General features: G+C 37.6%; 1 protein-coding gene across 10 annotated transcripts in view; it reads left to right on the forward strand.

Annotated features, from left to right (window-relative positions):
• DYRK1A (dual specificity tyrosine phosphorylation regulated kinase 1A) overlaps nucleotides 1-22,359 on the forward strand; it is a 151,860-nt gene that overhangs the window by 117,236 nt on the left and 12,265 nt on the right. For all 10 annotated transcript variants that reach the window (XM_046001948.1, XM_046001942.1, XM_046001941.1 and 7 more), the window contains 4 exons: nucleotides 1,599-1,746; nucleotides 6,244-6,530; nucleotides 9,274-9,420; nucleotides 11,301-11,441. In XM_046001948.1, coding sequence (XP_045857904.1) covers nucleotides 1,599-1,746; nucleotides 6,244-6,530; nucleotides 9,274-9,420; nucleotides 11,301-11,441 — 723 coding nt within the window. The remainder of the gene's footprint in view (nucleotides 1-1,598; nucleotides 1,747-6,243; nucleotides 6,531-9,273; nucleotides 9,421-11,300; nucleotides 11,442-22,359) is intronic.

A 22,359-nucleotide genomic window follows, 5' to 3' on the forward strand; every position in this document is an offset into this window, starting at 1 on the left:
GCTTTAGCATTTAGCCAGTTAACTATTTGCTAAGTCAGTAAATAGTTGGGCCCTGCTGGTGGCCTTTGTCCTGGAGACCACTGGGATCTGGGCATGGAACTGCAGTTCTTGGTGCCAGTAGTATAGTCAATGAACAGAAGAATATCAAAACCACTTGGTCAGATGTTTACCAGGGTAATCTCCGATTTTAAAGACAATAGATTGTATTTTTTAGAATTGGGTGAAACCAGAAATAATTGCATGTTTCATTCCAAGTTTGATTTTAACTGAACCATATATAATCCTTGACAATATATCTAACCTTGACTGATGTAAATTTTGGAACATGCGTTCCATTCACTTCTCTTCTCTAGTGGGACTCAGCCTACACATTGGAATCACAAGGAGTTCTCCCTACATCTCCAGACTTCTTGAATGTGCTAGAAAATGGAGAAAGCTATTGCCTATTCAGACTACATAGATTATAAATTAACTTTTAATCAGTTATAGTGGGTTTCTGATTTGTGGATAGTTTTATCTGTGCATTGATTTTCTAATTTTTATGTAAATCACTTTGTTAATAATATGAAACTCCTTTTTTTAAAATTTTATTTTTTCAGTGTTGCGAGATTCATTGTTTATGCACCACACCCAGTGCTCCATGTAACACATGCCCTCCGTAATATCCACCCCCAGGCTCTCCCAACCCCCCACACGCCTCCCCTCCGAAACCCTCAGTTTGTTTCTGAGTCCACAATCTCTTATGGTTTGTCTCCCCCTCTGATTTCCCCCAACTCACTTCTCCACTCCTTCACCCAGTGTCCTCCATGTTATTACTTATGCTCCACAAGTAAAATTAAAACAAGAGGTGTACATAGTGATTTGCTCATGCGCACTCCATTTTTCTTGGCGTTGATTTTATAACTATCAAGACCATCTAATTGTGGCTTTTGACTTTTATCATTGGAACTTCCCTGGTAATTTGTATTAGATTTGTCTTTTGTTAAATACCTGTGTTTTAATTTCTGAAAATCTAATTTAAGGTTAGGAAGTTACCTCCATTTTTCAAATGACTTAGAACTTTTTAAATATTTTACATGTATACTTAACAAGAGTTATAACTTACTTCTGGAGGAAAAGAGTTAATCTAGCTTTTGTTAAAAAGAAAGAGATATTGTGAATATTTAGAAACAGTGTAAGGATACAAAAGAAAGTTAATTGAAATGACTGACTTTGGGGCACCTTGGGTGGCTCATTTCGGTTAAGCAAGCATCTGCCTTTAGATCAAGTTGTGATCTGAGGTGAGTTCAGGTCCTGGGATCTGCCCAGCATGGGGCTTCCTGCTCAGTGGGGAGTCTGCTTCTCCCTCTCCCTCTCCCACTGATCGTGCTCATGCTCTCTACCTCTCAAATAAAAAATAAAATCTAATAAAAAGATTAACTTAAAGTTGACTGTAAGGTAATAGATGAATGATACTGAATGGAAATGAATAGGACCTCTTCTGCTTAGGGAGGTCAGAAAAGTGAGAATTAGGTAAATATACAAATAAGGTGAATTATAAAATGTGAAATTGTGGCCACTAATGAAATAGAGAATTTTTCCTCTTTTTTCTCTTTCAGGTTGTAAAGGCTTATGATCGTGTGGAGCAAGAATGGGTTGCCATTAAAATAATAAAGAACAAGAAGGCTTTTCTGAATCAAGCCCAGATAGAAGTGCGACTTCTTGAGCTCATGAACAAACATGACACTGAAATGAAATACTACATAGGTAAATGGACAGATAAAGCCACATGTCCTCATATGGACCAGAAGTTTGAGTTAATGGTTATTTATGTTTGAAAATACATTGATTATATCTTAAAGTGCTCGGTTAAAAATTCAACTGTTTACTTCTGTTGGGGGGTGTAGATTTATGTAAGTTACTCGAGTTGGCAGTAACATGCTAGATCTTGGGGAATGGGCATTCCAGGTGGCGTGTGATTTAGAAACAATCAAGAGAAGTGTCATATTTTACAAGTTACTAGTGCCATTTCTTTGCTTTAATGGTGCAGTTCTACCCAGGGGTCCTCTTTTTGGTAACTTTAACCATTTCTAATACAGCTTAGAAATTAGAAGTAAGCTAATATATTATAGAACCAGTTTTGGAGTATCTTAGCCAAGATCTCAGACTCCTCCCCAGGTTCTGTCAGTTGGGCAGCATTAGAAGCTGTTAAGGCTTCAAAACTATAGCAGAAAAGTGGTAATAGCCACTTTTTTAACAAACTCCTGTCATATTCCTTGTGTTCTTCTCCATCATCTGTAATAGTCACAGCAGTCCTGTAAGGAACTTATATTAGATATATAATATATATATACACTTATAAGGAAATCCTTATATTATAGACAGTTTATACAAAGAATAACATAACCAAGTTCCCAGGGCTCTGCAGCTAGCATCTGAACCTACTTCTGCCTGAGTCAGACTCTGTTGTTTCATTGTCTTACAGTGTTTTTCCTGAAAACAAAAAGAAGGTACAATAATTATGAAAATAGTGAAGTCTAGGGGTACCTGGGTGGCTCGGTTGATGAAGCCTCTGCCTTTGGCTCAGGTCGTGATCTCAGGGTCCTGGGACTGAGTCCCTGATGGGCTTCCTACTCAGCAGGGAGCCTGCTTCTCCCTTTCTGTCTCCCCCTCCTTTGTGCTCTCTCTTTCTCAAATAAGTAAATAAAATCTTTAAAAATGAATAGTGAAGTCTAGGATCAGTTGATACATGGGCATAACATCAATAATTATGCCTTGTTTAATACTATTCTCAGTCAAATCTATGATGGTAACGATTGTCAGACCCCATTATTTTATGTGCCACTGAGAAATAAATTGTTGTCAAGTATAAATATAAGATGCCATCGATTTTAGGATTGAGACCTTTGGATCAAGTAACTATGTAAGTTCCCTGTAGGCATGTATAGATAGCAACCCTGTTCAGAAATGTTGGCTTTACCTGGTAAACATGAGGTTAAATTTTATGTAATAAAATACCTTTTTATGAGTAAGTAGGGCATTATGGTTCTTTAGTTTGCCCAAAACAGTGGAAACAGAAAAGAAAAAAAATGCATGTTTAAAAATGTAAGGTTCTGGGACGCCTGGGTGGCTCAGTCGGTTAAGCCTCTGCCTTCGGCTCAGGTCATGATCTCAGGATCCTGGGATCGAGTCCCACATCAGGCTCCTTGCTCAGTGGGGAGCCTGTTTCTCTCTCTGCCTCTGTCTTCCTCTCTGCCTGCTTGTGTGTTTGCTCCCGTGCGCGCTCTCTCTCTCTCTGACAATAAATAAACTTAAAAAAAAAAAAAGTAAGGTTCAGATACCAAGATCAGATTTCCTTTATGAACACACCCTTCATTCCCCAGTATTGCAAGAAAATGAGCTTTTATACTGTTAATTTTTCTTTCTTAGTTTCTTCTCTGTAGATATCTGATATAATCCATAGTAATTACATCTGTATTTAAAAGCTTTTCACATTCACTGAACACTTAATTGTTCAGTGTCAGTTATAACTTAGTGTAAGTTTGAGTGTATCTCCCTTTAAGGGACATGGAAGCCCAAGAAGGACATTCGAAGGATACTTGACTCACAAAGTAATCTGTGGACATGCCTCTCCACTTCCTCCTCCTCATTTTTGTATGTTGTGTTTTGAATGTTTGCTTAAGTAATAGAGAATATGTTGATAGCATTACTGTAACATTTTAATTCTGCCTTATTGAAAGAAAACATGGCAAGTATATAGTAAGTATTCCATAAATGCTAACCACTTGGTTGTATATAGTAATGCCTGTCATTTTTGTTTTTAATAAACTTTTAAAAATTTTAAAAATTAATAAATTTTAGTAAATAAAATAGTTTGTTTTTAGCAAACTTCAATGATTATGAAAGTTGCAGTAATCATGATGATGTTTTTTATTTTATTTTTTTGTCTTTTTTAAAGATTTTTTATTTATTTGACAGAGATCTCAAGTAGGCAGAGAGGCAGGCATAGAGAGAGTGAGAGGAAGGGAAGCAGGTTCCCTACTGAGCAGAGAGCCCGATGTGGGGCTCAATCCCAGCACCCTGGAATCAAAACCTGAGCCGAAGGCAGAGGCTTTAACCCACTGCGCCACCCAGGCGCCCCGATTAATGTTTTTTTAGATGAAATATTTTTTTAAGTTCTTATTAGGGAGATGGTGAATGCACAGTGTCTCAAGGAACTGAGCTTCTGTATTGGAAGGCAAACAAAACCTTTAGATTTAGACCTAGTGCTGCAGGTAGATTTGATACTTAAATTTAAGATGTCTCAAAGTCATATTGCTCTTTTCTGATATAAATAACTTTTGTTTAGTGTGATCGATAAATATAATTTATTCTGATGAGTTTTATAATCTTAAGTCTTTGAAACTTAAAAAAAAAGAAAAAATACTACTTGACCATGTAGCATAATTTCTCACCTGGATTATTTGGAACCTGTCATGATCTAGTCAAAAGAAAATTCAGTTTAGGTCTAGAACAAAGTTTTGCTGACCCTCCATTATCCCCAAAGTTCAGTTTTAAAAGATCTGTAAATATACTTGTGTTGGAGATTTGACAACGTCTTTAGTGCTCAGTACATCGTAGATGCTCAGTAAAGGAATAATGAATTGGGCAGTCAAGTGGAACCAAGTGGATTGATCTTCCATGGGAAGAACTTTCTTTTCTTTTTTGAAGTAGGCTTCATGCCCAGTGTGGGGCTTGAACTCATGACCCCGAGATCAAGAGTCTTACGCTTACTGACTGTGCCATTGGAGGAACTTTCTAATCACAGAGCTTCTTAAAGAAATTTTCATAATTAAACTGGAATTGTGGCATCATTTACTTTTTTGCGTTCTTTTTGTGGTTATTGCCTAATCAAATTAAAACTCTTTTTCAAGTCTGTGGGGTGTCTTTGTTGCAAGTGGAGCTCTGTTTTTAGTACGAAACCTATGAACTTTGGTGATTACGAGCAGGTATTATACATTCTTCAGTAACCTTTAAGGATTCCTTTTATTGGTACATAAAGGTAGATAAGGATTCCTTTTATTGGCTCTGATAGAGCTACGAAGTGTTTGTATTGTTATTTATCCTAACTTTGTCAGGATGATGTAGAAACAGTGTTGATGTGCACTGCTCCCCAGGACGCAGTGCAGGACAACACAGTGTATCCCCCATTCTCAGGGACCAGACCTTGAGTTCCACCATGGTTACTCCAGATAGATCTGTAGCAGAGCCTCTGTTTTTTGAAACTAAAAGACCAAAATAAAGGTAACCTTGACAGATGGGTGGTTTTATGTCATTCCAGTTGAGCTGTGAGTGTTCAGTTTGGTGTATATGAGAGTCTTACGGTGAAGGGCAGCACTTCACTGAATGACCTCGTCTGATGGGCAGTGTTAGTACTAAAAGCAGTATTCGAAGCGATTGAGTGGGTATTAGGCCTTTTTAGAAGGTCAGCAGTGATAGCATGTAATGGCTTCTATACTCTTTTCTCATTCATAAGCCTGCTTATAATTTCTTCTTTTGATTGAGCTTTATTTTCAGGTTTTCCCAGACCTTCAGTTGTGTACAAGATATACCATTTCCCAGTTTGGTGAACACAACCAAATGACTTGATTATGAACTCTTTTAATATCTTGTAAAGCATGCTTTTCCAATCTTGATTGTGTTTTCCTAAAAGAGAAAAAGATCTGTGTCTTCCTTTGACAGTTGCAGGAAATTACTAGGGAGATCTCAGGCTCAGCAGAGCAGAATGTGGATCTGTATCAGAGCCTGAAAACCTTCCCAGAGAGAGCTGCCAAGTCCTGCATTGTCACAACCTGGAGATCCCAGTGGGTGGAGCTTAGGTGAAGTTGTGGGGTTGGGCTCTGAGGAAGTAAAAAATGCTTTCTCGTAGAAGTGAGCATAAAGTTACTGAAGTATTCTCAGTACTGTTTGTCGCTTTGCTGCTTGTTTTCAGACCTGACTTCATTTTTTTTTTTTTTAAAGCAAAGTCTTTTGGTGGTACTTCTTACATTATATTGTTTATTGGCAGACACCACACCTGTTTAATTCAGCAGATGAACAATTTAGATATTCCCGACTGATTATAGAATATGCTGTTACTGCAGAATGCTGATCTCCAAATTTTAACTTGATTTTTCACTCTACATTCGACATTGAAATGTTGTAGATTGTTTGAGAGTTCATGCATACATTATTCTCATTTTATTGGTATGTATAATTTAAAATGAAACGTTTTTTGTCTTTCAGTGCATTTGAAACGCCACTTTATGTTTCGAAACCATCTCTGTTTAGTTTTTGAAATGCTGTCGTACAACCTCTATGACTTGCTGAGGAACACCAATTTTCGAGGTGTCTCTTTGAACCTAACACGAAAGTTTGCACAGCAGATGTGCACTGCACTGCTTTTCCTTGCGACTCCAGAACTTAGTATCATTCACTGTGACCTAAAACCTGAGAATATCCTTCTTTGTAACCCCAAACGCAGTGCAATCAAGATCGTTGACTTCGGCAGTTCTTGTCAGTTGGGGCAGAGGGTGAGTATATTTCAGGACTTGTGAATTAAAATAGAATTAGGTAAAATAGTGTCGGTAGATACTTGAAATGTTATTAATGTGTTTACGATTTGGAGGTAATTACAGGATAGTTACTCTTAAAATACAGCACTCTAATCACATTGTGTTGAAACCTGTTCTGGGGACATATCTCTTCAAATGCCAATATAAGATTCTGGATTAGAAGGTATTGGGCTTTTTTAAAAGTAGATTTTTAAAAATTATACGTATGCCTAAAAGGCAGAGAGAATAGGAGATGAATTAATTAAGATTTTAGGTGGTTTGTAACTATATTTCGCAAGTAGAGGTTTTAGTATGAATTTGGGGATATTCCAGTACTCGAACATTGAATCTTTGCTGTGAAATTCTTCTCCAAAGATAGATCAAGATAAATGATTTTCTTCAAAAACTGAGGGGTTTAAAAATATACAGATAGTTTTGCATTACACATGGTGATACAGTACAGAAAATACGCAGTTGGTTAGACATACTTGTTTTTGATAAATAAGTTTAAATCTTTTTCTCTGTCTGTAAATTCTGACACGTGTCCACACTGGTTTTCCTCAGACTGCTAAAAACAGACCTGTAGCAATAATACAGATTGAGATTTAGCGGATTTAAGAAAGCAGATTTTTCCCACTATTCTTTCTAGTGTTGTGAAAGCTTCTCTTAACAGTGTGTTTCACATATAACGTAGAAGTGATAGGTTTCTTTCTTCTTGAAAGAAATGAAAATCATTTGATAATATTGTACTCACTTTAAACACTGTTCCTATTTACTTGTAATTACTGAAGCTGCATTTCTTGGGGGAAAAAAGAAAAACCACAACTAACATTCAGATAGTATTTCATACTGGCTTTCCAGTTTTTGTTTTTTCCAAGTGAGTGAGAGTTCTTGTCCTATGCAACTTTTTTTCGTGTTGTAGATATGGCTGGTTAATTCAGTCGTGAGGATTTACAGTCAGCTAACAGGATTATCAGGCTTGTTCTTTTCTGCAGCTCTCTCATGGCAGTGGTGTCGTAGAGCACCGAAATAAACTGAAGGAGTAGGAAGCAAAATTTGCAGTTTCAGATCCTCTGAAAATCAGGAGCTGTTCATAGTTGTTAATGTGGGATAAAGTATATTGCAAATGGAAAATACATGCCCATTTGAGAGTCATTTGAATAGATTTAGATTTGGAAAGATTTCCCTCCTATTTAAACAAAATAATATGTTCCATACTAATATCAAACACTACTGTGTCTCTCTAGCTGAACTGAGACAACTATCCCTTTAGCTCAGTGAGGTTAAGCTGTGTTCAGTGTATCAGATAGAATGAGAGATCCTTTCTAAAATACACATGCAGTGACCCTGCCCTAGTCTCAGTCTCAGAAGGTGGCAGGGCAGGTGTATTTCAGGGGGATTTTGGTGCACAACATTGTAGATGACCCAACCACTGCTTTTAACCAAAATGTATAGGTGACTGACAAACTTCTCGCATAAGCCGGGGAATGAGACAGTCTTACTAGTAGGGAGTCTTTGGGGCTTACCAGTGCTGTTGGCTTGTGAAAACTTGGAAACGTAATACTTCTTCTTGGTCCCTTTGAATTGCAGTTTCTTTACTCTGACAAGGCATTAAAGTTGGGTTCACCTGCTTATGGGGCATCAGGTTATTGGAGATTTGGCTGGAGTTTCCGGTGGGAGCCACAGAAACGTTCAGGGGAAAGCAGCACTGTGCCGCTGGCCGCCTAGTCGAAAGTGTTAAGTGAGGAAGTTTTAGTTAGGAGGATTTTGTTTCTTTCTTTCTCTTTTTAAATAAAACTTTCTTTGCTTTCACCATATTGCTAGGTACAAATTTACAGTGGCTAAGTGGAGATGAATTGGTTTCTTAAGACATTCTCCGATTACTTTTTTGAAAATGATCCATTTCAAGATTTTCTTTTCCTAAGAAGTCTTGGACTGAGGTGGAAGAGTGCTGGGGAGAAGGATTGGTCAGAAACGACTCCCAGTTGAATTTTACATAGCAGCCTTTCTCACATTTATCTGTGAGACCACTACAGTATAGATACCTGAATTTTCACTTACATTGTACAGAGTTTGTTTGACTTAATGCTGAAATACATTCTTAAGGTTAATTTAAATACACTTTAATCCTTCCATTAATGGTAAACCAAGTGCCAGCCATAGCAGGAAAGAATAATAGGGAAACAAACCATTCTCAATAATGTCTTTTTTTTGGGCACCTGGGTGGCTCAGTGGGTTAAGCCGCTGCCTTCGGCTCAGGTCATGATCTCAGGGTCCTGGGATCGAGTCCTGCATCGGGCTTTCTGCTCAGCAGGGAGCCTGCTTCCCTCTCTCTCTCTCTCTCTCTGCCTGCCTCTCTGCCTACTTGTGATCTCTCGCTGTCAAATAAATAAATAAAATCTTAAAAAAAAAGGAATGTCTTTTTTCTGATAAGGCATAATTATTTGTTTTAGGGTGTGGATCTTGATTACCAGTTAGGATTGGACTAAATGAAAGGACTTGTTGTGTTTTGCCTTTCACAGTCAGACTAACCACTCTTGAAATGTTTAGTTGTTTAAATAATACTCGTAGTAGAAGGTTGAAATGGGTAAATGGAACCCAAATTTAGGAGTTAGCCGATTAATTTTTTCTGTTAATATTAGTTAAATGTACTTAATTCAGTGTGGAGCATAATTAAACAAAACTTATGTTGGAATTAATACGATATTGAAATATATTTCAGATATACCAGTATATTCAGAGTCGCTTTTATCGGTCTCCAGAGGTGCTACTGGGAATGCCTTACGACCTTGCTATTGACATGTGGTCCCTTGGGTGTATTTTGGTTGAAATGCACACTGGAGAACCTCTGTTCAGTGGAGCCAATGAGGTATATGATGGATTGCTTTCAGAATTCTGTTTCTGTTTTCATAATTTCTTTTTGCTTTTAATCTATAACAGTGTAACCTGAAAATTGTTTTTAGGAAAAGATGCCTATTAATTTAAATATTCAAATGTTGGGACACTTTTGAATTTATATTATTCATTAAGTTTTTTCAGTTATCATAGTGGTGAGTTTAGGATGTTGAGATGGGAAATGAGATCTTTCAGTTCGCTACTGAGAAGAATAGTAAGTTAATAAAAGTCAAGCATTCTGGTTTAAATTTTTTACAGATTTTATGTATAATGTAACAGCAGTGATGATTAAAATGCATGAGGGTCACCCTAAGAACAATGTAAACATCGCTGTAAATTTTGAAAGTATGATTTGGAATTTAAGAAGTGATGACCAGTAGCCTTGAGGAGGGGTAAATTATTGATCTGAATTAATTAATTATTGATCTGAATAATTGAGGGTGAATTAGGATTATAGAATTTAACAGCTACAGATGATACATAATTCTTCTAATTCATGGGTTTTCACTCTGTTCTCAGAAGGTGTTTGGAGGTCAGAGGCAGTGCCTAAGAGGGCATGGGAGAGGCCATGCTCTCTGGCATCAGAGAAATTGGACTTTTCATTGGTTTAAAAACATTATGGGGTTTTTTGTTTTTTAAAAAGGAAAGTTAACCATTACAGATTTTAATCAGTCCTTTGCATTTATAAATAAGAAAAGAAAGGCCAACAAAATTTAATGACTTACTTACACTGGGTTATACAACTGTTAGTATGGTGTCAGAAACCTGTCCCCTCCGTCTTGTTAATTCACTTGACCTATAGCTAGTGAGCCACTCCTGGGCAGTAACTCGCACAGTGTGTGATTGGTTTTGTTTTGTTATCAGTAATATTACCCTGTAAAGTAGTATCTTTTTCATGAGCTTAAACAGTACGAAATTAAATTGTATTGTATTAATTATAATTAAAATATGATAAAATATAATTAACTATATTCTGTTAAATCCCCTGAAACTTCAGAGGCTTCCATTTCATTCATTGTAAAAGCCAAGTCCTTTGAGTGGCTCGAAAATCCCTTACTCCCTTTGACTCCTGCTTTCTTTCTGCGACCTTGCCTCCCCTCACTCTCTCAGTCACAGCACAAAGCTTTGCTCTGTGGTCTCTGGGAAACAGTAGACATGGGCCCATACTGTGGGCCCATACCAAAGGCCTTTGCATGAGTTCTTTCCTGTGCCTTAAAGTCCCTGTCCCCAGGGAACACCATGGCTCCTTCCCTCACTGCCTTAGGTCTTTGCTCTCTCTGCATCTTCTCTGTGATCCTCTAGTACCTGTTGCAGTGTCCCTTGTCACTCTCCATCCCTTTAATTTTCTCCGTAGTTCTTATTTGGCATTGACATAATATAGTTAATTATATATTTGTCTAGTAGTGATCTCTTCCCCTGTAATATAAACTTTTTGGCAGAGATTTTTGTCTGTTCTGTTTATTGCTATGTTCTGCTGAGTGTGGTTTCTAACATGTGGTAGACACTTGGTATTTGAGTGACGGAATCTGTACTTAAAAAAGAACCCTTTAAAGAACACTTTATTCGGTCCACGCTTGATGAAGCCTCTGGAATTTTTCCTTTTTGATGGTTATTTGATTTTATGTGTTTCTTGAATTATCCTCCCTGTCCTGTGAGGAATGAGGGGACTGCCGGACGGGAGGGACTTCATGTGCTTTGTTCATGATTCTGTGCTCAGTGCTTGGAGGTGTGCGTGACACACAGGAGATGCTCTATTTATTTATAATTTATGAACGAATGGATGAATTGATGAGCTGAAGTAGGATGTACTACAGTAGAAGTTACAGGCTTTTTTATTTCTATTTTTTAATACAGGTAGATCAGATGAATAAAATAGTGGAAGTTCTGAATATTCCACCTGCTCATATTCTTGACCAAGCACCAAAAGCAAGAAAGTTCTTTGAGAAGTTGCCAGATGGCACTTGGAACTTAAAGAAGACCAAAGATGGAAAACGGGTAAAATAGGGATTTTTAAAAAATTATTTTTAGCCTTTGTTATTTATTTTACTGGAGCGGTCTTTCTGTAGCTCATTTTATGTTTACTTGACATCCGTGTTTTAGTTAACAATTTCATTAATAACTTAGGTGTGTATTTCTTTAAAAGTTGGGTATGGACCAGTGTTTGTTTCCCGGTTAGAGTTAAGACTTCATTTTGCAAACTCTGTGTCTGCTTTGTGAGACAGCCGATCAAACCACCGGGCCCCGTTACTGCAGTAGAATCATAAGTTTGACGTTTTTCCCTCACATTGTGGGTCTGTAATGAAGTCACAGTTAACAGTACTTCAGCTGTGAGCCACAGAGGTCATAATTGCAGTACATCACGCTTTTTTTTTTTTTTTTTTTTTTTTGATTATTTAAATATCAGGTAGGAGAAAAAGATTTTTGGCTAGGCAGTTTGTGACAAGACTATGAACTGACGAGAGTCCTTGGATCGATTTCTGTGCAGGTTCTTAGCTTAGTGGCATGGGTAGCAGGAATGTCACATCTCCAAAATCCTCAGAGTGAGGTTTTCAGATCATTAGGTTTGTTTTAGTAATTTTCTTTTAGCTGAGAACTTTTTTTCAGATACCTAAACGGTGTCCATTTAACAGAGTACATGATGGCAACTTTGCATCTTGATTTAACTCCTTAGTCCTGTTTCGTAATCGAGCTTGTTGGTAGGATAAAATGCATGTACTGTGTAACTCTCGGATTGTGTGGGATATGTACGTTCCAGACACCTTGGGATGACCGTTATAGCATTTTTACTTGGGGGATTTATTTTTGCTCCATTTTTTTATTTCGCCCTTGGATTTTAGCGATGCTGCCACCAGGTGTCATTTCCAGTGAACTGAAGATGATGGTTATTTGCTTTATTCACCTTCACATAGCTGTGGAGTCTCAACTTTTAATATTGGAAGATTTTCTTTAGAATATTTAAAAATGTATCCGTGATTGTATCTTTCACAGCTGATCTGTAACTTACTGCATCCGGCCTGATGCTCTCAAGTTCGAGGCAGTGTAATCTGGCAGCCAGATTGTGCCTACTCCTCTTAAGAAAGAGGTGCAAGGGGACGCCTGGGTGGCTCAGTGGGTTAAGCCACTGCTTTCGGCTCAGGTCATGATCTCGGGGTCCTGGGATCGAGTCCCGCATCGGGCTCTCTGCTCAGCAGGGAGCCTGCTTCCCCCTCTCTCTCTCTGCCTGCCTCTCTGTCTACTTGTGATCTCTCTCTGTCAAATAAATAAATAAAATCTAAAAAAAAAAAAAAAAAAAAAGAAAGAAGAAAGAGGTGGAAAATACTATGCAGGTCTCCTGAGTCCTTTTGCCTTTATCCACATCACTAGCGTATCAGGACTGGCCCCTTTCCCCTTGAACCAAAACACGGCCCTGGGAATCCTTCTGTTTCCTCAGGTTTCAAAGTAGCTCCTACCGGTCGATTTGAATTAGCATGGAGGATATGAAACCTCCTTTGTGTTTTTTGTCTCTCCATACAGGCTCCTACTTTCTCCATTTTGAAGTTTTTTTCTTCTGCCAGTTTTTTCTTTTTTCTAAATAAAACGTTCATCCCATCGCATTCATATCTCTGTCTTCTAAAACCACAGTTAAGCCACTATGGGCTGTGTAACCTGTCATTTCTCCCAAATTGAGCTGTAATTATTATTTTAAAAAATTAAGGGGGAGCATTTCAGAAAAGAGTAGATGGATCTTTTCCCTTTTTAAAATTGAAAGTGAGTATCTTGATCTATATTTAATACATATTAACTATAGGTTTTATGAGATTTCCCTTAGCTGCAGTAAGCAACTGACTTAATTTTTAAAGTAGGAAGTAACTTTGAATTTTGCAATGACAAAAAAAAATCCAGAACCGAATGATTACATTATAAAGGATATACTAAGGAATTTAACCGTAAGTGTAAATTGAGTGCATGTGCTGTCATTGTGTTTCTTTGTGCTTTTATTTTCTAAGTGATTTTATTCTTTCTTTTAATTTCTCATTTATGTTTCAAGAGCCCATTTTAGTTTCCTGGTAATGAACTCTGCATCTACTATATGTATATTTTTTTGGTGGGGAAAGTGGATGAAGAATTAAGATCTGTTTTGTTACAGTTTTTGTGCAACAACATACGCATGCCTTATGTGTTCATTTTGTTTTAACCTTATGTACAGCAATGTAACCCTACCTAAAACAAGATACAGAATATTTCCCCCACCCTAAAAGTTCTGTTTTGACCCTTTTGTCATCCCACCCCACCCCACTTTCTGATTATTATCATCATAGGCTAATTTTGCCTGCCTATAGGCAAAATTCATATAAATGTAGCCCTATAGTATTTATTATTTTGTTTCCTTCACTTAACAAACACTGTTTTTGGAAATTCATCCATATTGTTGTGTGTTTCAAAAGTTATTTCATTTTATCACTTCATAGTATCCTACTGAGTAAAAATACTATAATTTATCTATATTTACCTGTCAGTGGATGTTTGGGTTGTTTTGATTTGGACCTATTATACATAAGGGTACTAGAAACATTCCTGTGTAAGTCTTTTGTACATGTGTGTTTTCATTTCCCTGGGATCACTAGAGGTAGAATTGCCAGGTCATAGGGTATATGTGTGTTTACCTTCAGGAGAAAATACAGTTCTCCAAATTTTTAACATTTTACGTTCCTATAGTATCTAAGGAGGGTTCCAGTTGCAATGACATCCTCACCATTTGGTATGATCGATCTTTCTTGAAATCAGCCGTTCTGACGGGTCTGTGTAGTGGTTTCATTTGAATTTTTTCATGGCTAGTAGTATGTGCTTAGTAACCATTCATATAGTTGTTGTTGGGTGTTTTTGCAATCATCTTTCCAGTTTTTTACTCATTTATTATTGAGTTCTTTAATTATTGAGTTGTAGGAGGTTTTTTGTTTGTTTGTTTGTTTTTTAACACACATAATGGATCTAAGTCCTTGGTCCCACTGTGTGTCAGTATTTTTTCCCCAGACTGGTTTATCTATTTCTTTTCTTGGTAGTATTGTTTGATGGGTGGAAAATTTTTAATATCAATGAAATCAAATTTGTCAACTGGTTTTTATGAATAGTAGTAGTTTTTGTATCTTAAGACATCTTTGCTGTCCTCAAGTTTGTGAGGGTCTTCTGTGCTTTCTTTTAAAAGATTTTTTTGATCCTAGTTTTTATGGTTAGAATTCTGTGGTTCATCTTGAATTAAGTTTTGAATGTGGAATGAGGTATAGGAGTTGATGTTCAGGTCTCCAGGTCCTTACCTAAGCTTTGCAGCATCATTTGTTGAATTGTTGCCTTTCCCTATTGATTTGGGAGCTTTTGTCCGAAAAATGCATCTTTTATGTGTGGGTCTGTATTTGCACCCTGTTCTGTTGCTTTGGTTGATGAGTCCTTGAACCAGTACCATGGTGCCAGTTACTGTAGCTGTGTGGTAAGTCTCAAATTCAAGTAGTATAAAGCCACCAGCTCTTTGTCTTCTGTCTCAAGAATTTTTTTTTTTTCTTATTCTCTAGGTCCTTTTTATTTACATATAAATTTAAGAATCTGCTTCTAAATTTGTATACAAAAAATCTTGCTGGAATTTCTATTTGGATTGCATTTGAGTTCATCCAACAGGATGGACATTTTTTTTTTTTCCATTTTATTTATTTTTTCAGCGTAACAGTATTCATTCTTTTTGCACAACACCCAGTGCTCCATGCAAAACGTGCCCTCCCCATTACCCACCACCTGTTCCCCCAACCTTCCACCCCTGACCCTTCAAAACCCTCAGGTTGCCCCAACCTCCCACCCCTGACCCTTCAAAACCCTCAGGTTGTTTTTCAGAGTCCATAGTCTCTTATGGTTCGCCTCCCCTCCCCAATGTCCATAGCCCCCTCCCCCTCTCCCAATCCCACCTCCCCCCAGCAACCCCCAGTTTGTTTTGTGAGATTAAGAGTCATTTATGGTTTGTCTCCCTCCCAATCCCATCTTGTTTCATTTATTCTTCTCCTATCCCCCTACCCCCCCATGTTGCTTCTCCATGTCCTCATATCAGGGAGATCATATGATAGTTGTCTTTCTCCGATTGACTTATTTCACTAAGCATGATACGCTCTAGTTCCATCCACGTCGTCGCAAATGGCAAGATTTCATTTCTTTTGATGGCTGCATAGTATTCCATTGTGTATATATACCACATCTTCTTTATCCATTCATCTGTTGATGGACATCTAGGTTCTTTCCATAGTCTGGCTATTGTAGACATTGCTGCTATAAACATTCGGGTACACGTGCCCCTTCGGATCACTATGTTTGTATCTTTAGGGTAAATACCCAGTAGTGCAATTGCTGGGTCATAGGGTAGTTCTATTTTCAACATTTTGAGGAACCTCCATGCTGTTTTCCAGAGTGGTTGGACCAGCTTGCATTCCCACCAACAGTGGAGGAGGGTTCCCCTTTCTCCACATCCTCTCCAGCATCTGTCATTTCCTGACTTGTTAATTTTAGCCATTCTGACTGGTGTGAGGTGATATCTCATTGTGGTTTTGATTTGTATTTCCCTGATGCCGAGTGACGTGGAGCACTTTTTCATGTGTCTGTTGGCCATCTGGATGTCTTCTTTGCAGAAATGTCTGTTCATGTCCTCTGCCCATTTCTTGATTGGATTGTTTGTTCTTTGGGTGTTGAGTTTGCTAAGTTCCTTATAGATTTTGGATACTAGCCCTTTATCTGATATGTCGTTTGCAAATATCTTCTCCCATTCCGTCAGTTGTCTTTTGGTTTTGTTAACTGTTTCCTTTGCTGTGCAAAAGCTTTTGATCTTGATGAAATCCCAACAGTTCATTTTTGCCCTTGCTTCCCTTGCCTTTGCCGTTGTTCCTAGGAAGATGTTGCTACGGCTGAGGTCGAAGAGGTTGCTGCCTGCATTCTCCTCAAGGATTTTGATGGATTCCTTTCTCACATTGAGGTCCTTCATCCATTTGGAGTCTTATTTTCGTGTGTGGTGTAAGGAAGTGGTCCAATTTCATTTTTCTGCATGTGGCTGTCCAATTTTCCCAGCACCATTTATTGAAGAGGCTGTCTTTTTTCCATTGGACATTCTTTCCTGCTTTGTCGAAGATTAGTTGACCATAGAGTTGAGGGTCGATTTCTGGGCTCTCTATTCTGTTCCACTGATCTATGTGTCTGTTTTTGTGCCAGTACCATGCTGTCTTGATGATGACAGCTTTGTAATAGAGCTTGAAGTCCGGAATTGTGATGCCACCAACTTTGGCTTTGTTCTTCAATATTCCTTTGGCTATTCGAGGTCTTTTCTGGTTCCATATAAATTTTAGGATTATTTGTTCCATTTCTTTGAAAAAACTGGATGGTATTTTGATAGGGATTGCATTAAATGTGTAGATTGCTTTAGGTAGCATAGACATTTTCACAATATTTATTCTTCCAATCCAGGAGCATGGAACATTTTTCCATTTTTTTGTGTCTTCCTCAATTTCTTTCATGAGTACTTTATAATTTTCTGTGTATAGATTCTTAGTCTCTTTGGTTAGGTTTATTCCTAGGTATCTTATAGTTTTGGGTACAATTGTAAATGGGATTGACTCCTTAATTTCTCTTTCTTCAGTCTTGTTGTTGGTGTACAGAAATGCAACTGATTTCTGTGCATTGATTTTATATCCTGACACTTTGCTGAATTCCTGTACAAGTTCTAGCAGTTTTGGAGTGGAGTCTTTCGGTTTTTCCACATATAGTATCATATCATCTGCGAAGAGTGATAGTTTGACTTCTTCTTTACCAATTTGGATGCCTTTAATTTCTTTTTGTTGTCTGATTGCTGAGGCTAGGACTTCTAGTACTATGTTGAATAGCAGTGGTGATAATGGACATCCCTGCCGTGTTCCTGACCTTAACGGAAAAGCTTTCAGTTTTTCTCCATTGAGAATGATATTTGCGGTGGGTTTTTCATAGATGACTTTGATAATATTGAGGTATGTGCCCTCTATCCCTACACTTTGAAGAGTTTTGATCAGGAAGGGATGCTGTACTTTGTCAAATGCTTTTTCAGCATCTATTGAGAGTATCATATGGTTCTTGTTCTTTCTTTTATTAATGTGTTCTATCACATTGATTGATTTGCGGATGTTGAACCAACCCTGCAGCCCTGGAATAAATCCCACTTGATCGTGGTGAATAATCCTTTTAATGTACTGTTGAATCCTATTGGCTAGTATTTTGGCGAGAATTTTTGCGTCTGTGTTCATCAAGGATATTGGTCTGTAGTTCTCTTTTTTGGTGGGATCCTTGTCTGGTTTTGGGATCAAGGTGATGCTGGCCTCATAGAATGAGTTTGGAAGTTTTCCTTCCATTTCTATTTTTTGGAACAGTTTCAGGAGAATAGAAATGAGTTCTTCTTTAAATGTTTGGTAGAATTCCCCTGGGAAGCCATCTGGCCCTGGGCTTTTGTTTGTTTGGAGATTTTTGATGACTGTTTCAATCTCCTTACTGGTTATGGGCCTGTTCAGGTTTTCTATTTCTTCCTGGTTCAGTTGTGGTAGTTTATATGTCTCTAGGAATGCATCCATTTCTTCCAGATTGTCCAATTTGTTGGCGTAGAGTTGCTCATAGTATGTTCTTATAATTGTCTGTATTTCTTTGGTGTTAGTTGTGATCTCTCCTCTTTCATTCATGATTTTATTGATTTGGGTCCTTTCTCTTTTCTTTTTGATGAGTCTGGCCAGGGGTTTATCAATCTTATTGATTCTTTCAAAGAACCAGCTCCTAGTTTCATTGATTTTTTTCTATTGTTTTTTTGGTTTCTATTTCGTTGATTTCTGCTCTGATCTTTATGATTTCTCTTCTCCTGCTGGGTTTAGGGTTTCTTTCTTGTTCTTTCTCCAGCTCCTTTACGCGTAGGGTTAGATTGTGTACTTGAGACCTTTCTTGTTTCTTGAGAAAGGCTTGTACCGCTATATATTTGCCTCTCAGAACTGCCTTTGCTGTGTCCCACAGATTTTGAACTGTTGTGTTTTCATTATCATTTGTTTCCATGAGTTTTTTCAATTCTTCTTTAATTTCCTGGTTAACCCATTCATTCTTTAGAAGGATGCTGTTTAGTCTCCATGTATTTGGGTTCTTTCCAGCTTTCCTCTTGTGATTGAGTTCTAGCTTCAGAGCATTGTGGTCTGAAAATATGCAGGGAATAATCCTAATCTTTTGATACCGGTTGAGACCTGATTTGTGACCCAGGATGTGATCTATTCTGGAGAAGATTCCATGTGCACTAGAGAAGAATGTGTATTCTGTTGCTTTGGGATGAAATGTTCTGAATATATCTGTGATGTCCATCTGGTCCAGTGTGTCATTTAAGGCCTTTATTTCCTTGTTGATCTTTTGCTTGGATGATCTGTCCATTTCAGTGAGGGGAGTGTTCAAGTCCCCTACTATTATTGTATTATTATTGATGTGTTTCTTTAATTTTGTTATTAATTGGTTTATATAGTTGGCTGCTCCCACGTTAGGGGCATAGATATTTAAAATTGTTAGATCTTCTTGTTGGACAGACCCTTTGAGTAGGATATAGTGTCCTTCCTCACAGGATGGACATTTTAACAGCATTGAGTCTTCCAGTCTGTGAACCTTTCTCCATTTATTTAGTCATTGATTTGTCTCAGCAGCATTTTGTAGTGTTTTGTGCAGCAATCGCAGGCATATTTTATATTTTAATTTTTTGGATGCAATTTTAAGTGTCCTTTTTTTTTTTTTTAAGATTTTATTTATTTATTTGACAGAGAGAAATCACAGTTAGGCAGAGAGGCAGGCAGAGAGAGAGGGAAGCAGGCTCCCTGCTGAGCAGAGAGCCCAATGCGGGACTCGATCCCAGGACCCTGAGATCATGACCTGAGCCGAAGGCAGCGGCTTAACCCACTGAGCCACCCAGGCGCCCCTATCCAATATTTTTAAGTATGGTGTGGATTGTATATTTCTTACAGCTCTCTATCAGGTTGAAGGAGTAGTTTCCTTTGTTTTCAGACAACTGTTTTGCTTGTTTGTTTTTCTAAATCATTAGTGGGTTTTGAATGTTGTCATATGCTTTCTGCATCTATAGAGATGATCATATGGTTTTTCTCCTGTTATGTGGTAAAATACATTAATTAACTTTTAGAATATTAAGCTCAACCTAAGATAAACCACACTTGGCCTTGATACACCGTCTTAAGTATTACTGGGTTCAGTTTGTCTATATTGGAGGGAAGTTTGTCATTAAATGGATATTTGTCTAAAATTTTATATAATACCTTCATTAGATGTTGATCTCATGATTATGCTGGTCTCATAAAACTATTGGGAAGTGGGCGCCTGGGTGGCTCAGTGGGTTAAGCCGCTGCCTTCGGCTCAGGTCATGATCTCAGGGTCCTGGGATCGAGTCCCGCATCGGGCTCTCTGCTCAGTGGGGAGCCTGCTTCCCTCTCTCTCTCTCTGCCTGCCTCTCTATCTGCCTGCCTCTCTATCTACTTGTGATCTCTCTCTGTCAAATAAATAAAATCTTAAAAAAAAAAAACTATTGGGAAGTATTACTTCTTGATTTTTCTGAAAGAATTTGTATAGGATTGGCATTCTTTTGAAAATGTTTTAATAGAGTTCATTAATGAAGCTATCAGGAACTGGGGATGTTCTTTGTTAGAGGGTTATTAATTATAGCTCATATTTTTATAAATATATGGCTATTCAGATTTTCTTTTTGAGTCAATTTTGGTAGGTGTGTATTTCAAGAAACTTGTCCTTATCTAAGTTGTTGGCTTTGTTAGCAGAAAATTACCCATAGTATCTCATTATTATCTTTGTAATGTCTTGAGGATCTGTAGTGATAGTGTCTCTTTTGTTCCTAATGTCAGTCATTTCTGTTTTCTCCCTTTTTTCCGTTATTTCTAGTGGTTTGTCAAATTTACTTATCTTTTCAAACAACGAGTTTTTTGTTTTGTTCTTACTGTTGTTTAGTCTTGTTTCTATTTCATTCATTTTTTTTCTTTATTATTTCTTTTTCTTCTCCTTCCTTTAGGTTAAATTTGCATTTTCTAGTTTCTGAAGGAGAAGCTTAGATCATTTATTTGAAACTTTTTTCTTAACAGTATTTAAAGGCATAAATTTCCCTCTGATTACTGCTTTAGCTGCATGTAGTGACTTGTGATATGTTTTAACTCTTATTGATTTTGAAACATTTCTAATTTCCCTTGTGATTTCTTTATTGACCCATTGTTATTTAGAATGTTGATACATAATTTCAAAATATTTGAGGATTTTCTAAACATCTTATTGTTAACTGATTTCTTGTTCAGTAGCATCATGGTCAGAAAACATGATTTCACTCCTTTAAAGTTGATTCAGACTTGTTTTATGATACATCAGGTAATCTCTCTTGGTGAATGTTCTGTTTGTATTTGCAAGGAATTGTATTTTATACGTTTATTTGGTATAGTGGTCTACAAATGTCAGCATAGGTTGGGTTGTTTGATATTTTTTTCCCATATCTTTATATCCTTTACTTTGTGTATATGTGTGTCTGTGGATGTTTGTTCTCCCAATGACAGAGAGGAATGTTAACTTTTAGTGATGATTTAGGAGTTGTCTTCTTTGGGGGGGTTGGTATTTGTTTATTTGACAGAGAGAGACATAGCAAGAGAGGAAACACAGCAGGGGGAGGGAGAAGCAGGCTTCCTGCCAAGGAGGGAGCCTGGTGCAGGGCTTGATCCCAGGACGCTGGGCTCATGACCTGAGCTGAAGGCACGTGCTTAACAACTGAGCCACCCAGGTTCTCCTAATTTTGGATTTGTCTTACTCTCCCCCCTTAGTTGCTTTATGTGTTTTTAAGCTCTCTTAGTCATGTGTACCCATTTACTGTTGTTGTGGCTTTGTGGTAAATTCACTTTTTCATTAAGATGAAATGTCCCTCTTTATCTCTAGTAATATTTTTTTATTTTTGTCTTTAAGTCTGATTTGTCTGATATTACTATATCTATACCAAGTTTCTTACTCTTCACATTTTCATAGTCTGTATTTTTCCAACCCTTTAACTTCAGATATGTCCGTACTTTTATATATGAAGTATGCCCTTGTATGCAGTGTTAAGTTGTCATGCCTTTTGATCCAGTCAGCTCGTCTCTTTATTTCATGGTGAATTTTTAACTCATTTAGTTATTCATTAAAAACCCTGAAGTTTGGGCTTTAAAATGTTGTCTTATTTGTACTCTGTTCGTCTTACCTCCTTTCCCCCATTCCTTCTTTCCTGCCCTCTTTTGGGTTAATGGAATACTTTTGGTTCTTTTATTTCATCTCCTCTATTGAGTAGCTATTACTTTGTAATTTTTATTCCCTTTTTTTTTTTTAAGATTTATTTATTTATTTGAGAGAGAGAGCGAGCAAGTGCATGAGCGGAGGGGGAGGCAGAGGGAGAGGGAGAAGCAGACTCCCCATTGAGCCAGCAGCCTGATGCAGGGCTCGATCCTAGGACCCTGAGATCATGACCTGAGCTGAAGGCAGACGCTTAACTGACTGAGCCACCCAGGTGTCCCTGTGTGTAATTTTTAGTATAATATGCATCTTAAACTGATGAGTTGGCATTCATCTGATATCACTTGATAAAGCATGTAACTAACCATGTGCTTTTGCCTAACCCTCCACCTTCCGTGCACTTTCATCATCTATCACTTCTGCATATGGTATAGCCCTCACAACAAACAGCCCAACTGCTTTAAATAAAAAATGACTTTTAAAGAAATTTTAAAACACAAAGAATTAAGATAATAAGACAATCTTTTCTATTTACCTGTGCAGATCTTGATTTCCTTTCTGCAATTTCCTCGTTTCCAGCTGGTATTATGTTCCTCCAGAACAGAACTTTGTCTAA

The sequence above is a fragment of the Meles meles genome, chromosome 4 (assembly GCF_922984935.1).
Source record: "Meles meles chromosome 4, mMelMel3.1 paternal haplotype, whole genome shotgun sequence".
Lineage (NCBI taxonomy): Eukaryota > Metazoa > Chordata > Mammalia > Carnivora > Mustelidae > Meles > Meles meles.